This window comes from Schistocerca serialis, chromosome 3 (genome assembly GCF_023864345.2).
Source record: "Schistocerca serialis cubense isolate TAMUIC-IGC-003099 chromosome 3, iqSchSeri2.2, whole genome shotgun sequence".
NCBI classification, from domain to species: domain Eukaryota; kingdom Metazoa; phylum Arthropoda; class Insecta; order Orthoptera; family Acrididae; genus Schistocerca; species Schistocerca serialis.
Genome location: NC_064640.1, coordinates 517,440,667 through 517,456,168, shown reverse-complemented (window position 1 = coordinate 517,456,168; position 15,502 = coordinate 517,440,667). Strand labels below are relative to the sequence as shown.

The window sequence follows — 15,502 nt, the reverse complement described above, 5'->3', positions numbered from 1 at the left end:
CATGTTATAGTTCTGGGTGTAGATTTTAATTTGCCGGATATAGACTGGGAGACTCAGACGTTCATAGCGGGTGGCAGGGACAAAGAATCCAGTGAAATTTTTTTAAGTGCTTTATCTGAAAACTACCTACAGCAGTTAAACAGAGAACCGACTCGTGGCGATAACATATTAGACCTTCTGGCGACAAACAGACCCGAACTATTTGAAACAGTTAACGCAGAACAGGGAATCAGCGATCATAAAGCGGTTACTGCATCGATGATTTCAGCCGTAAATAGAAATATTAAAAAAGGTAGGAAGATATTTCTGTTTAGCAAAAGTGACAAAAAGCAGATTACAGAGTACCTGACGGCTCAACACAAAAGTTTTGTCTCAAGTACAGATAGTGTTGAGGATCAGTGGGCAAAGTTCAAAACCATCGTACAATATGCGTTAGATGAGTATGTGCCACGCAAGATCGTAAGAGATGGAAAAGAGCCACCGTGGTACAACAACCGAGTTAGGAAACTGCTGCGGAAGCAAAGGGAACTTCACAGCAAACATAAACATAGCCAAAGCCTTTCAGACAAACAAAAATTACGCAAAGCGAAATGTAGTGTGAGGAGGGCTATGCGAGAGGCGTTCAATGGATTCGAAAGTAAAGTTCTATGTACTGACTTGGCAGAAAATCCTATGAAATTTTGGTCTTATGTCAAAGCGGTAGGTGGATCAAAACAAAATGTCCAGACACTCTGTGACCAAAATGGTACTGAAACAGAGGATGACAGACTAAAGGCCGAAATACTAAATGTCTTTTTCCAAAGCTGTTTCACAGAGGAAGACTGCACTGTAGTTCCTTCTCTAGATTGTCGCACAGATGACAAAATGGTAGACATCGAAATAGACGACAGAGGGATATAGAAACAATTAAAATCGCTCAAAAGAGGAAAGGCCGCTGGACCTAATGGGGTACCAGTTCGATTTTACACAGAGTACGCGAAGGAACTTACCCCCTTCTTGCAGCGGTGTACCGTAGGTCTCTAGAAGAGCGTTGCATTCCAAAGAATTGGAAAAGAGCACAGATCATCCCCGTTTTCAGGAAGGGACGTCGAACAGATGTGCAGAATTATAGACCTATATCTCTAACGTCGATCAGTTGTAGAATTTTGGAACACGTATTATGTTCGAGTATAATGACTTTTCTGGAGACTAGAAATCTACTCTGGAGGAATCAGCATGGGTTTCGAAAAAGACGGTCGTGTGAAACCCAGCTCGCGCTATTCGTCCACGAGACTCAGAGGGCCATAGACACGGGTTCACAGGCAGATGCCCTGTTTCTTGACTTCCGCAAGGCGTTCGATACAGTTCCCCACAGTCGTTTAATGAACAAAGTAAGAGCATATGGACTATCAGACCAATTGTGTGATTGGATTGAAGAGTTCCTAGATAACAGAACGCAGCATGTCATTCTCAATGGAGAGAAGTCCTCCGAAGTAAGAGTGATTTCAGGTGTGCCGCAGGGGAGTGTCATAGGACCGTTACTATTCACAATATACATAAATGACTTTGTGGATGACATCGGAAGTTCACTGAGGCTTTTTGCAGATGATGCTGTGGTGTATCGAGAGGTTGTAACAATGGAAAATTGTACTGAAATGCAGGAGGCTCTGCAGCGAATTGACGCATGGTGCAGGGAATGGCAATTGAATCTCAATGTAGACAAGTGTAATGTGCTGCGAATACATAGAAAGATAGATCCCTTATCATTTAGCTACAAAATAGCAGGTCAGCAACTGGAAGCAGTTAATTCCATAAATTACCTGGGAGTACGCATTAGGAGTGATTTAAAATGGAATGATCATATCAAGTTGATCATTGGTAAAGCAGATGCCAGACTGAGATTCATTGGAAGAATCCTAAGGAAATGCAATCCGAAAACAAAGGACGTAGGTTACAGTACGCTTGTTCGCCCACTGCTTGAATACTGCTCAGCAGTGTGGGATCCGTACCAAGGGTTGATAGAAGAGATAGAGAAGATCCAATGGAGAGCAGCGCGCTTCGTTACAGGATCATTTAGTAATCGCGAAAGCGTTACGGAGATGATAGATAAACTCCAATGGGACTCTGCAGGAGAGACGCTCAGTAGCTCGGTACGGGCTTTTGTTAAAGTTTCGAGAACATACCTTCACCGAAGAGTCAAGCAGTATATTCCTCCCTCCTACGTATATCTCGCGAAGAGACCATGAGGATAAAATCTGAGAGATTAGAGCCCACACAGAAGCATACCGACAATCCTTCTTTCCACGAACAATACGAGACTGGAGTAGAAGGGAGAACCGATAGAGGTACACACTGCCACACACCGTCAGGTGGCTTGCGGAGTATGGATGTAGATGTAGATGTAGACTTATTGCTAGCACATAAAAACGCATTTTAATTCAGTAATTTTTTATGAGGAGTGTGACGTGCTAAGTTCGAGTTGTAAGTATGCCGGATGGTGTAGATTTCATATGTTCACTCTTTTTACGAATGAAAACACGGCACGGGCGCCACCTGGTAAGATCGCCAGTTGGCTTTACCTCGTTATATGTATGTACCTATGCATAAAATTACCAGAAATACCACTAAAACGAGAAAATATGCACAAAAATATTCGAATATTAACTTGAAATAAACGAACCTGTGCCTAAATCCAACACAAAATACAACTGGAAAAATACGAATCTAACAATTTATTTGGCGTTTCTAACATTATGATAATACTAAACCAGTTCATCATTGATTTTAATTGTGTCTTTCATAGAAAATTACTAAATATCTTCCAAAATGTTTCGGAAAGGCCTTGCTTGTATCTATGAAACGGTTTTCACATTTGGAAAAGTTGCGTCTGCTTCACATTATGTTATGAAGTAGAACTTCATTGTTGCATTGAAGCTTGCAAAATAATCCTCCAAAAGTAAGTCCCGAATTATAATATCTGACAGAATATTTTTGTTTAACTCGCCAATTTAACAGCAAGCGCACATACGCCGATTTCGTAACGTATTAAAAAAATTACATAGAATTGTTCACATAAATTGAGGGAACCACAGATTACTGGAGATGTCTTTTCATAAAAGGGACGACCAGTCAGTGAGAGCTGTTATAGAAATAAACTCGATCTATGTGCGTGATTAAATTTTGTTTCCATGATCCTTTATCACTGTTGACCATGCGTTCACAATAGCTCTGAGAGAAGCTCGGCTGCCCAGGCAGTAATAACGTTAGTATTGTGGCAACTCACACGCCAAAGTACCGTTATCCAAGATGGCGGCGATGACGTCATCCAAGATGGCGCATTTTGGCGGGAAGTTTGAATTTTGGCTCGAAGATAGGTCAATTGGGCTACTTCCACTAACCTAACCCCCTCCTCCTCCAGAAAATGGCGGGAAGTTATCAGGACAATTCAACCTCTAGTAACCTAAGAACATGACGCTAAAGAAAGGTCACTTGCGCTACCTCCATTAACCTAAGTCACCCTCTATATGTCTCGATTCTCCTCAGTCCTAGCAAATTATCTGACAAAGTCTTACAATCAGCACTTCTGCAAGGTGCTGCATCCTGCCAAGGTTCTCTCAAACAAGTGTTATGAAGCATCCAGCCAATGGCAAGCCATCCACTGTTTATAAAAGCGGAAGCCTCACCAGTCCATGACAGTAAAAAAAAAAATGGTTCTGAGCACTATGGGACTTAACAACTGAGGTCACCGGCGGGGTCAGGGATTTCCTCTGCCTCGTGATGACTGGGTGTTGTGTGCTGTCCTTAGGTTAGTTAGGTTTAAGTAGTTTTAAGTTCTAGGGGACTGATGACCATAGATGTTAAGTACCATAGTGCTCAGAGCCATTTGAACCATTTTTGAACTGAGGTCATCAGTCCCCTAGAACTTAGAACTACTTAAACCTAACTAACCTAAGGACATCACACACATCCATGCCTGATGCAGGATTCGAACCTGCGACTGTAGCATTCACGTGGCTCTGGATTGGAGCGCCTAGAACCGCTGGGCCATCGTGGCCAGCCATGACAGTCAGTTTTACCCCTAATGAAGATGGCAGAGGTAGTCATCGGAAGCTCGGGATTTTATCCTGCCGGCCGTTGTGGCCGAGCGGTTCTAGGCGCTACATTCTGGAACCGCACGACCGCTTTGGTCGCAGGTTCGAATCCTGCCTTGGGTATAGATGTGTGTGATGTCCTTAGGTTAGTTAGGTTTAAGTAGTTCTAAGTTCTAGGGGACTGATGACCTCAGAAGTTAAGTCCCACAGTGCTCAGAGCCTTTTGAACCATTTGATTTTATTCTAATATGAAGTCGCAAGTAAACAAAGAACCTTTTATGCAAGGACTCCGTCATGAACGACTTCATAGTCATATTCGTAGTCAATTGTTATGAAGGACAGACATCAGGCACTATGTGTGATAATGAATACCACACATGTGGAAGTAATTCTTGGAAAGACATTACAAACGTGGGTTGGTGTACTGTAATCATCATCATGATCGATAGAACAAGCAAAACGCGAATTCCTTCTTCCTCACAGTCCTAACGTGACACCCCGTCCATCACGTGTTACCCTTCCTGATTTCAACATACACAAACGTTCTCATTGCTATGTAGATACTCCTATGTCCCAGAACAAAGATGTCCTGTGAATGAATGGGGGATTATGATTGGCTCTTATCGAATTTACCACCCTAATTACTGATGCGATCAGTGTGCAAGCACCGTCTGCCATTTCTTTTTCTTTCTGCAGTTGATAAGTTCAGCAGCAAAAATCTATTTTACCCTGAACGCCATACTGCACTGACAATTAAAGCTTGTAATGTGCCATACATATCATCAAATACAGAAAGACTCTTACGTAATTACACTGCTCTCCCAGTGAGAACAGGAGCATGAATATTAGAGAGTGAAACTGATTTACAACCCAGCAATACATCACCACGTACTGTGCCGATGTAGTAAACATTCAATTCGTATCTTACGCCATACAAAAATCGCCCTTTTACGTTATTTGTACATATACCACGAAAACAGACAGCACCATCGATATACTCGCGGCACTAGATATTTCCCTGCGAGGTTGGCGGTCATCCACTCCTGACGGGTAACCAGAGCACCCTCAGTGAGCCAAATCCACTCTCACAAGTGTTCTAGAGATTCGGGCTCATTTCCCCCTGACACAAACGCATTACTGTTTCTGGTCCAGACCTGCTTGCCTGCTCGCTTTTTTACACCAATCTCCGGACTCTGGGATTACAAGAATATATGTATTTTTGCATGGTTCACCATAAAATCATACCATTTTTGCGGTACTTCTCGAAATCAAGCACATAGCAGTTTCCCACAGATCACTCGTGCAACATAATTCTGAAGATATAGACTGGAAATTATTTCTCTACAAAGCTGAAACCTTAGCTTTGTGGGGCGTGCTGTAAACCACTGACTAACTAGAAACTTGTAACGTCTGCGAAGACATTTGCGCAGAAACTCGAGAAAAATAGAGAAAACTGATATTTCCACTCACGAATACTGATACTGGTGATGTAGCAGATTCCAAATCATGCCTATAATTTACAAGCTCAACGAAGGTGTTTCTCACGTCTAGAGAACCAGTAAATGTGCCTTCCACATGCTAGATGCACACACCATCAACAACGGCGGGAACAACGGTACAGCGCAAACACATGTCCATATTGAATCCTCTCAAATTTCCACACCATCACGAAAGCTATCCAACACATACTACGTATTAGTTCGCTATTCGGCCATTTAGAGGACAACAGTTAAGTCAGCTACATTCCTTCAATCCAACAGGCCTCTGCATTTAGATGGCTCCGACAGTTAATGGGAAACGAATCATTCCTGCCACAAGTCACCGGTGCTGCACACCAAGCAAGCATAGACAGAATCGTCGTAGGAAAACAACCGGCCTCGTACATACTTTATACCTGTACCTACAACTAAATGTCATGATGGTGGTCTCAGTTGAATGACATTCGGTTATGAGCGAAGTATTGGAAATACACCCCGCTGATGGCTGTCGCACTGGAAACAGAAATATCGGTACCATCCTTGTAACTTGAAATACTCTTCCCTTTGCTATCACAGTACTCCACGTCAAATATATACTTTCCTTATGACTGGACATAGTCATTTCCTTCGAGTATGTCGGAACACAAACACATAATTTATAAACCTGATGCTCAAGGTGAACCTGTCACACACCCCCTACTACTAAGTATAATACTTGATGAATAACAGATTGCTGGTAATACAAAATACTACTGACCTAAAATCAACGATGGTAGGACATGTCTCATAAGTTTGTCTTGCGAGTGCTACCACTGTGTCTTAGAAAGAGAGACGTAACCATCTTACAAACTGCCAGATTGAAAAACCCGATCCCCACAGCTACTGTATGTTACTGTCAGAAACGGTCTTGGTTCTACATGTGTACGCAGGTATCCATGTTAAAAGCTATACCGGCTTTATAAATCGAGGTACGGCATTACCTACGAATGAATTAGTTTTCCAGACAAACACCATGACACTGAGTATTGACGGTGCACCCTAGTAATAAAATTGTCAAATCATCCAGTGTGTGTGGCGTCTTATGGTAACTGGAGCAACAAGATGATTTGTACCACGCAACGTCTAGTTTTCTGTGAGAGGCAATGAACCAAACGTGTTAATTTCAGTTTGGAACCTGACATAGACCTCGAAGTGATGGCAGAAAAACAGAATGTATGGCAGTGAACAAAGCATGTTGCAGTGGAAAAAAAAGTGTTTCAAACAACGACACAGGGCCACAGGGAGCGTCTCTTGCGACTTAAAGTATGGTCTGTGGGATACGGTCATCCTCCTACAGTACAGGTGATGAAACTTTAAACTGGTCAATGCAGTGGATCAACACCTGTATATTTAATAGGAACGTCATATGTGCTCGATGCCAGCACACATGAGGTATTTGTTTTCGATATATGGGAGGAGAGAGATGCAGTAAAAATCTTATCTAGTTCTCTATCGGATGAAGTTAGTGCAGCTTTTATAGTTCGTAATTTTTCTCTGTTGGATGGTACAGAATAATGATGATAGTATGTTGCGCTGGATAGATGTGAATGGGACCTGAGGCACCCGGATCTGCTTCAGACTGTAGTATCTGTATGTAGTTTGGGGAAGCACAACAATGCGCCCATTTCTATCGAATGTTCAAAACACGGTCCTGTCGCACTAACTCAGGTCGCTCTGTTTGTACACGAGTTGTAGGAGGTGGTGGATATGGCTTTCTACGACTTCTGCTCAGATCCGACTTAAATTGGAACGATCACATGCTCAAAGCAACAGAAATGGCAGCAGGCGAAAGATGCATAGGGATTGACTAAAACCAAGTTGGAATTTTACTAGAGCAGACAGGTACAATAAAGGTGACTCGTTTCGAGATATGAGAGTGCCAGAAATATGATATGGCATCGAGACAGAATGCGTTTCAAATACTGGCGGCGGCGCGAGGGGTTGCAAGTACCTGTTTCATACCATGTTCCTTGGATGCCATACCTCGATTTGTGAAACCAGTATAGCTTTTAACATTGATACTAGTGTGCACATGTAGAAATTTTTTTTACATATGAGACGATTACATGTCACTTTCTAACACACGGTGGTAGCACTCGCAAACTTATGAGACATGTCCACCCATCCTTGATTTTAGTTCAGATTTTTTCGTTTCACTAGCAATCTGTTATTGACTATGTATTATACTTTATAGTAGGGGGTCCGTGATATGTTCACCTTGAGCATCAGGCTCATAAAGTATATGTTTGTGTTCCAACATGAGCAAAGGATATGACTGTGTCCTGTTGTAAGTAAGGTACGAATTTGATGTGGAGTACTGTGATAGCAAAGGGAAGAGTGTGTCAAGTTATAAGGATGGTACCGATATTTCTATTTCCAGAGCCACAGCCGTCAGCAGGGTGTATTTCCAATACTTAGCTCATTGCCGAATGTCATTCAACTGAGACCGCCATTGTGACATTTTGTTGTAGGTACAGGGTCAAATACATACGAGACTGGTTTTTTCCCCAGGACGATTCTATCTATGCTTGTTTGGCTTGCAGCACCGGTGACTTGTGGCAGGAATGATTCATGTTTCCCATTAACTGTAGGAGCTGTCCAAATGCAAAGGAGTGTTGGAGTGTAGGAATATAGCTGAATTAACTGTTGTCTTCTAAATGGCTGAATAGCGAACTAATAACAAGTATGTATTGGACAGCTTTCGTGATGGTGTGGAAATTTGAGAAGATTCAATACGGACGTGTGTTTGTGCTGTACCGTTATTCCTTCCCATGCAAATCGTCCGGTTGACTGCTCCTGCACATTTCGCGCACTTATATAGTTGAGGGAAAATCGATTGTGGTGTGTGCATCTAGCAAGTGGAAGGCACGTTTACTGGTTCTCTAGACGTGAGAAACACCTTAGTTGAGCTTGTAAACTAACCTAAGAACATCACACACATCCATGCCCGAGGCAGGATTCGAACCTGCGACCGTAGCAGTCACGCGGTTCCAGACTGAAGCGCCTAGAACCGCACAGTCACACCGGACGGCTTGAAATACAACGACTCATAGTATTTCCCTAACTGTTATTTCAAAATTAAGATGCTTGTTTTCAGTTATATTCACTGAGTACTATTCAAGACTACTACTGTGTGTTATCCAAAACTACTCTGCATTCAAACAGAGATAAAACTCATACACTTTACTATCGGTGTAGTTTCTCTCTCAGCATGTACCAGGTGTCTTCCCATTGTCCTACAGCATTACCTCCATCACATTGTTTTTGCTCATACTCTCCTCATTCCTGTTTCTCTTCTTCCAGCTTAGTCGACTATATTTTATACTTTCTCTATTTTTTTCTCACTTTTGCATGGACCATTCATCAACTTCCTCTCAGGGTTGAACCCTTCTGTACTCTTACCCTACATTACTTCTGAGTACTTTGTTAACAACATTCGACTAGAATGTAACGAGGAAATTACTTGACACCGTGTTAATAAGACTGACATTTCGGAAGTGCTATACACATCTACTATTATTATTTTTGATATTATTGCTATTACTTTGCAATGCTCACGTACTGTGGATATTGCAATGTAAATCCACTCAGGATGTCTGATCAAACGTAAAAGACCCACTGAAGACCCTAATTTTGCCAGAAAGAGTACAAGCTTACATGAAATAAATAATCTGTAGCTTATCGTCACGTAGCTCCAGCAGAATTTAAGATCTCATAATCTGCTGAGCGAGACTTTTATTTTGTGTAAGTCTGTTTCCAGAATGAAGCTTCCACTCATTGGAGAAGAATGCGAGGAAGATAAACTTTCTTGTAGACTAAATTCCTGTTACATCGAGCCTCGAAAACATTTCTAATATTTCACCATGAATACCCTATTAGGCCATCTCATGGCTCAGCTATTCTAAGGCAGGAAAGGCTTATTCTGAAATCAACATTAACGCAGAGCTTAAAACATTCTCCATCTGCATATACACACAGGGGTTGGCCAAAAATGTGAAAAAGCATGCATGAACATAAATGCAGGTGCTAGGAAGGCCTGCAGGTTGCTTTGTCGTATTTGTCAATGAACGGCACCTGTGCAATGTCCTCAACACATTGCAAATGTCAGCCGTCTTCAGAACAATGATCTGTGAACTCGTGAGTGCATTGTGTCTAAGCGAATTGCATTCCAACACGGACAAATTGTTAGTGCACGTATGGTGTGTGCTTCCGTAACCAAGGTAGCTGAAGTGTTTGAAGAAGCACCATATCGGAGATTTATACCGCATGTAGGGAAAGCGAAAATACATCATCTGGTAAGTCACAAAGTAAACGGAAGTGTGTATTGAATGATCGTGACAGCGGTCGCTTAAGAGCACTGTAGCGAAAAATAAGAGGACGACAGCTACAAAAGATACAGCAGAATTGAATGTCGCGCTAGGGAACCCTGTCAGTGGCAAACAGCTCGAAGGACGCATCATAAACAGGGAATTTCAGGGCTAGTTAGTAAACCGAAACTACACGTCAGTGATTCTAACGGCCATAGCAGGAAAACATGTTGCCGAAGGCATAAAACCTGGACTGTGGAGCAAGGGAAGAAACTGATTTGCCCAGATGAGTCTTGTGTGAAACAGTGTCCAACTTCTGGCCGAATTTTCTTCCCAAGAGCATAATATGAAGGGGGTTTGTCGGTGATATAGGCAGCCGGATCGTGATATTCCATAGGTCCCGCGCGTAATCTGGAAGATCGCACTACTGTCAAGGATTATGTTATTTTTTGGCTGATCATTTGTCCCGCTGGTAAAATGTTTCTTCCAAAATTTAGATTCTCTGTTCCAAGACGACAGGGCCCCTATCTCCACGCCCCTCATGATCCAGAACTTTTTTTTAGCAGGAGGATAAAAGGCCGCATCTCCCCTGGCCTCCCACTGTCACCTTATCTTAATATTACTGAACCCTTGCGGTAAACTTTTGGGAGAAGTGTGGGTGATCGCTATCCACATTCATCAAAAATGTTCAAATGTGTGTGAATTTTTAAGGGACCAAACTGCTTAGGTCATCGATCTCTAGGCTTAAACCCTGCTTAAACTAATGTATGCTAAGAACAACACACAAACCCCTGCCCGAGGGAGGACTTGACTTCCGGCGAGAGTGGCCGCACTGTCCTTACATGACGCCTCAAACCGCGCAGCCCACCTTCATCATCGTTACCTAAACTTGCCACAATTTAGCGGGAAGAATGGTATGAGGGTCCCTTGGAAGCCATACAGGACGTGTATTTATTCATTTAGAGACGACTGGAAGCTGTTTTGAATGCCTATGGCTTTCCTGTACAGCATTAGGCGCGGTAATGCGTTTGCGATGTTCCCATATTTTTGTCCACACGCTGCACATACTCCGCAAGCCACCACGTGGTGCGTGACAGAGGGTACCTTGCACCACTACCAGTCATTCCTTTCCCTGTCCCACTCGCAAATGATGTGAGGGAAAACAACCGTGTGTATGCGTCCGTACGAGCCCTAATTTCTCTTTTCTTATCTTTTAGGTCCTTACGTGATTTGTACGTTGGCGGCAATTGAACCGTTCTGCAGTCAGACGCAAATTCCGATTCTGCAAATTTCCTCTGTAGTGTTGTCTCCGTTTCAGGGATTCCCATTGGAGTTCACGAAGAATCTCCATAATATTCGCGTGTTAATCGAAACTGCCGGTTACGAATCTAGCAGCACGCCTCTGAATTTTTTCCATTTCTTCCTTTAATGTGATCTGGTGGGGAGCCCAAACACTGTACCAAAACTCAAGAATTGGTCATTTTAGTGTTTTATACGCGATCTTGTTCGTAAGGGAGCTACACGTCCCTAAAATTCGTACTATTCACGAGGAGGAGTGAATTCAGAGAGGGAGAGGGAAAGTTAGGGAAATGACAGCCTCGCATAGGGCCATATCTCTAGTCATTCTTCCACCGCTACATTCGTGTACAAAAAGAATATTATTGGTGGGAAGTTTAATCGATGATACAATTACAAGTACCCTCTGCTACACACTTAATGCTGATTTACGAAGAACAGATGCAGATGTCACTGTCACATGACAATGCTTGATCCTTGCAATTGCCAAACTGCTTACTCTGTAATCCACTCTGATTTCATCAGTTTGGTTCCTTAGGAATTCACACACATTTCAACATTTTTTATTATTCTGTTCGTCAGTCCTATATAGACTAGTAATTGTACCATACTGCGCTGCAGGGCCACAGATGTCGATGGATGTAAGTAGTGTAGGCAATCTCTTCAGTAAATATAGTGCACCTTCTAAGTGTTGTGCCAACAAAATACAGTCTGCGGTTCGCCTTCCCCCACAACATATCCTCTGTGATGGCTCCAGTTTTAGTTTTTCGTAAACGTAATCCATAGTTATTTAATTGACTCGACAGCCTTTAAATCTGGCTTTGTCAGATAATGATTATGGTCACTGTTTTCTTTTGTAAAGTGTTAAGCCGCATTCGTTTGCTCGTTTTGAATTGGCGCCTCGCTGCGTGGAGTGCGCCGAATCCCGCCGAGCGGCGCTGCTGTCGGCAGCACTGGGACCGCGCGGCGGCACCCAAAATGCTTGGCAGTATTGTGGGAGGCATCGCAGTAACCAGGCGGCGCACCTTTCTCTGTCATATTGAAGTCAGAGCGTCTTTTCGCATATGTCACAGCAAATGGTTGCCGTTGCGGGGCCCAGCGGCGTGAACCCACGCCGACGAAAGCTAGTCGACCAAGATGTTCCTCCTGAATTGCGCACGAAAAGGGCTAAACGAGCGCGTATTGCTCGTCGCCAGCGCCGGCAGCGTATTATTGAAGAGGAGGAAGAGTACCAACAGCTTGTACTTTTCTGGATAAGAGTCATCCAGTACTTCATGAATAAGGGTGAGTAAATCATCAAGGCTCCGTCCATATGTACAAGCTTTACCGCGGGGCTACCTGTGCATTCCACTTTGTTACGGAAAACCTTTCTTTGTTTCCGTGAAGCTCGCGGAAACTGATGAACGTCTTACATATACATCCACCTGCTGAAGATACTACTTGCGCAAAATCATTTTGCACGGTCAGGCTTGTACTTGTGGACGTGATACCGGTCATGATACCTGTATATCAATATTTTAGTTTTGTGACTGAGCCTGTTGAATAATTACTATTATGGCTCTGTAAGATAATTGAAGAAGACAGATCAAAATGAGAAAAATTGGAGAACGTAAAATTTATAGCAAAATTGCATATTATTTGAATATTCTTTTTATTCTTAATACTTTTTGGTATATACTTTATTTACGTTTAAATTCGTAAACTGCTCTGAACTCAAATTTCATCCTGTCAACTGTTGCAATAAGTGTTTTATTGTGTTATTTGTTTTTCTCTGTCTTAAGCGTTCTGGAATTCAAGAGTCTTTTTAACCAGCCTTTTCTACCTTTTGTTTACAAAGCGTTATCAGTGGTGGTTGTTGTTCATTACGCCTTCTGTATACATGTTTTAAAATCGAGAGATTGTCTCTTTGTTCTTGGAAAAGGTTGCAGTCGAGAACTTTTGCTTACATTTTCTCCCTTCACTATTTTTCTATTACAGGCATCCGCTTTCTCTTTGCTGCCCTCGCGTCATTTACACTTCAGTTTCACAAAAGCTCAAGCAAACGAACGTACTATGGTTTCACCCTCTTTTCAGGACATGAATACACTGTGCTCAGTAAAAAAACAGGTGCAACCACCATAAAAATATCTATAAAGGCAACGTGTATGAAGTGTAACGGAAGACAAGTTCTGCCGACAGCCTCAGTTAACCACGAGGGGAAAACCTGTCAACTTCAGAAGCTATAAAAAGGAGTAACTGACACCAACCACCATTGATGATACTTTTTAAATAAAAGCGAAACGCATTTAGTGTAAGACTTTCTTAAACTGCAGTATGCTTAAGATGGACAAAGTAATAACTGACATATACATTAGCACTGTTTGAAGGGTAATGTTTTCATCTTTGACTGTCAGTTCAGTTTCATCTTAAAGTACAATGAGAGTCATAGATGAAAATGGTTTCCTTCAACAAGTTCTACATGTTTTCTTCGACAGCTGCTCCAGAAAATATCGTCAAATATACTACGGAGATAATTATAGCACATTTACTGTAATTATACCTGTAAACGCTGCTATTATAACGTATTGTCTACCAAAGAATGTTCAATTGAAATTGATTGCAAATTTCTTATGGGAAAGGAGATAACTAAATAAGTCATTTGTATAGTGCTGACGCTATGTATTGGCAGTCAGCCGCTGTGTAAACAAACGAGAGCTCCGAAATTCCGATAGGAGAGGAGCGGAGAGGGAGCACGAGCCGCGCCCCCTCTCGAAGCTTAATGGCTCTGCGCACTATGGGACTCAACTGCTGAGGTCATTAGTCCCCTAGAACTTAGAACTAGTTAAACATAACTAACCTAAGGACATCACAAACATCCATGCCCGAGGCAGGATTCGAACCTGCGACCGTAGCGGTCTTGCGGTTCCAGACTGCAGCGCCTTTAACCGCACGGCCACTTCGGCCGGCTCTCGAAGCTTACGTCTGTTTTCTGCTCGCCTGAGAAAGCAGAACTGCTGGTCACGTGAGGGTCGTACTCGAACCCCATCATGGATCATTGCAAAATACGAATAGAAATGACGGACAACGCAGACGCGGTAAGTCGGAAGACATTTATTCAGCTGGAGGAAAGGGCGTGAACATCAGTGAATTGCCCAGTTTCAAGACGTATCTTTCCAAGAAAAGTAAACTCTATACTTGACACAAAAAACTTCCAGTACTCCAGAGAATATTGTCAGTTATCCATTCAGTATATGAATATAAAAATCTCAGTACTCCAGATTCCGGAGGGTGAGGGCGGAGTAAGTGTTCTCCTTATGAAAGCCTATCAACGCACAACACAACGAAGAGAGAAATACACAAAGCACTCACTAACGATTGCAGCGCAATTATTTGCTGACGTGGGAAGTGTCGCAAGCGTGGCTCTTAGAGCTCAAATTGACCAGTATCTTAAGCAATAATAGATCAAAATACCCCAACCTAAAACTGCCACGATAAACCGCCAGCATAAATACACTATCTGATCAGAAATATCTGAACACCTATTAGTGGACCTTAATATGGCCTATGGCTACTATCGCTCCTACAGGGTGTTCCACAATTCATGTTACACGTTTCTAGAGCTTGTAGAGGAGACTTAGCAGATCAAGTTTTACGTAGGAACTTATGTACGGAAACGTCGTCATCCAACGACGTTACAGAGCGTCACAGTTATAAGCACAACGGTGCTCTTAAATGTTTGTATAAACAGGATGATTCGGTGACGATGTTACAAACTGGAATACTTGTTCAACAGAGGAAGCATGTTTCAAAGTAGCGAAAATGATCAAGTGCTCATAGATCCTCAGGTAGGCATTTTAGATCCATATTTACAGTACATTTTTTCCTTGTTTTAGTCCATACTACCACCACTGAAAGTTGCCTACCCTACAGTCTTAGCAACAACAGTACCAGAACACGTAGTTCACTGTTGGAGGAATCACAACGGTTATCGATTATAATTTTCACTCGTTCGTTTCTGGTAGAGGGACCCTTACCTCAGATTAATACATTTATCCATCTCCAACATCCTACAAAGTTTGTAACATCGCCACGGAATCACAATGCATATACAAACAACGCCGGAGCCTGTAAATTCGACTCTCTGTGTCGTCGTTGGAAGACGTTCCCATATATGGATTCCTGTGTCAAATTGGTTGTACTAAGTCCCTTCTACAATCTCTAGAAGTGTGTAACACGAATTTTGAAACACTTTGTATGACGGATTGAACTCGGCTTGAGACGTTATCAATCACTATTTGAATGCCTGTGGAGAAAAGCCTGCCCACTCTTCCTC

At 42.5% G+C, this 15,502-nt stretch overlaps 1 protein-coding gene across 2 annotated transcripts in view; it reads left to right on the top strand.

Annotated features, from left to right (window-relative positions):
- The first annotated feature begins 12,191 nt into the window (after positions 1-12,191).
- Positions 12,192-15,502, top strand: part of LOC126469528 (translation initiation factor IF-2-like) — a 68,361-nt gene continuing 65,050 nt past the window's right edge. For both annotated transcript variants that reach the window (XM_050096647.1, XM_050096646.1), the window contains exon 1: positions 12,192-12,474. In XM_050096647.1, the coding sequence (XP_049952604.1) occupies positions 12,255-12,474 (220 nt within the window). In that variant the 5' untranslated portion in view covers positions 12,192-12,254. The remainder of the gene's footprint in view (positions 12,475-15,502) is intronic.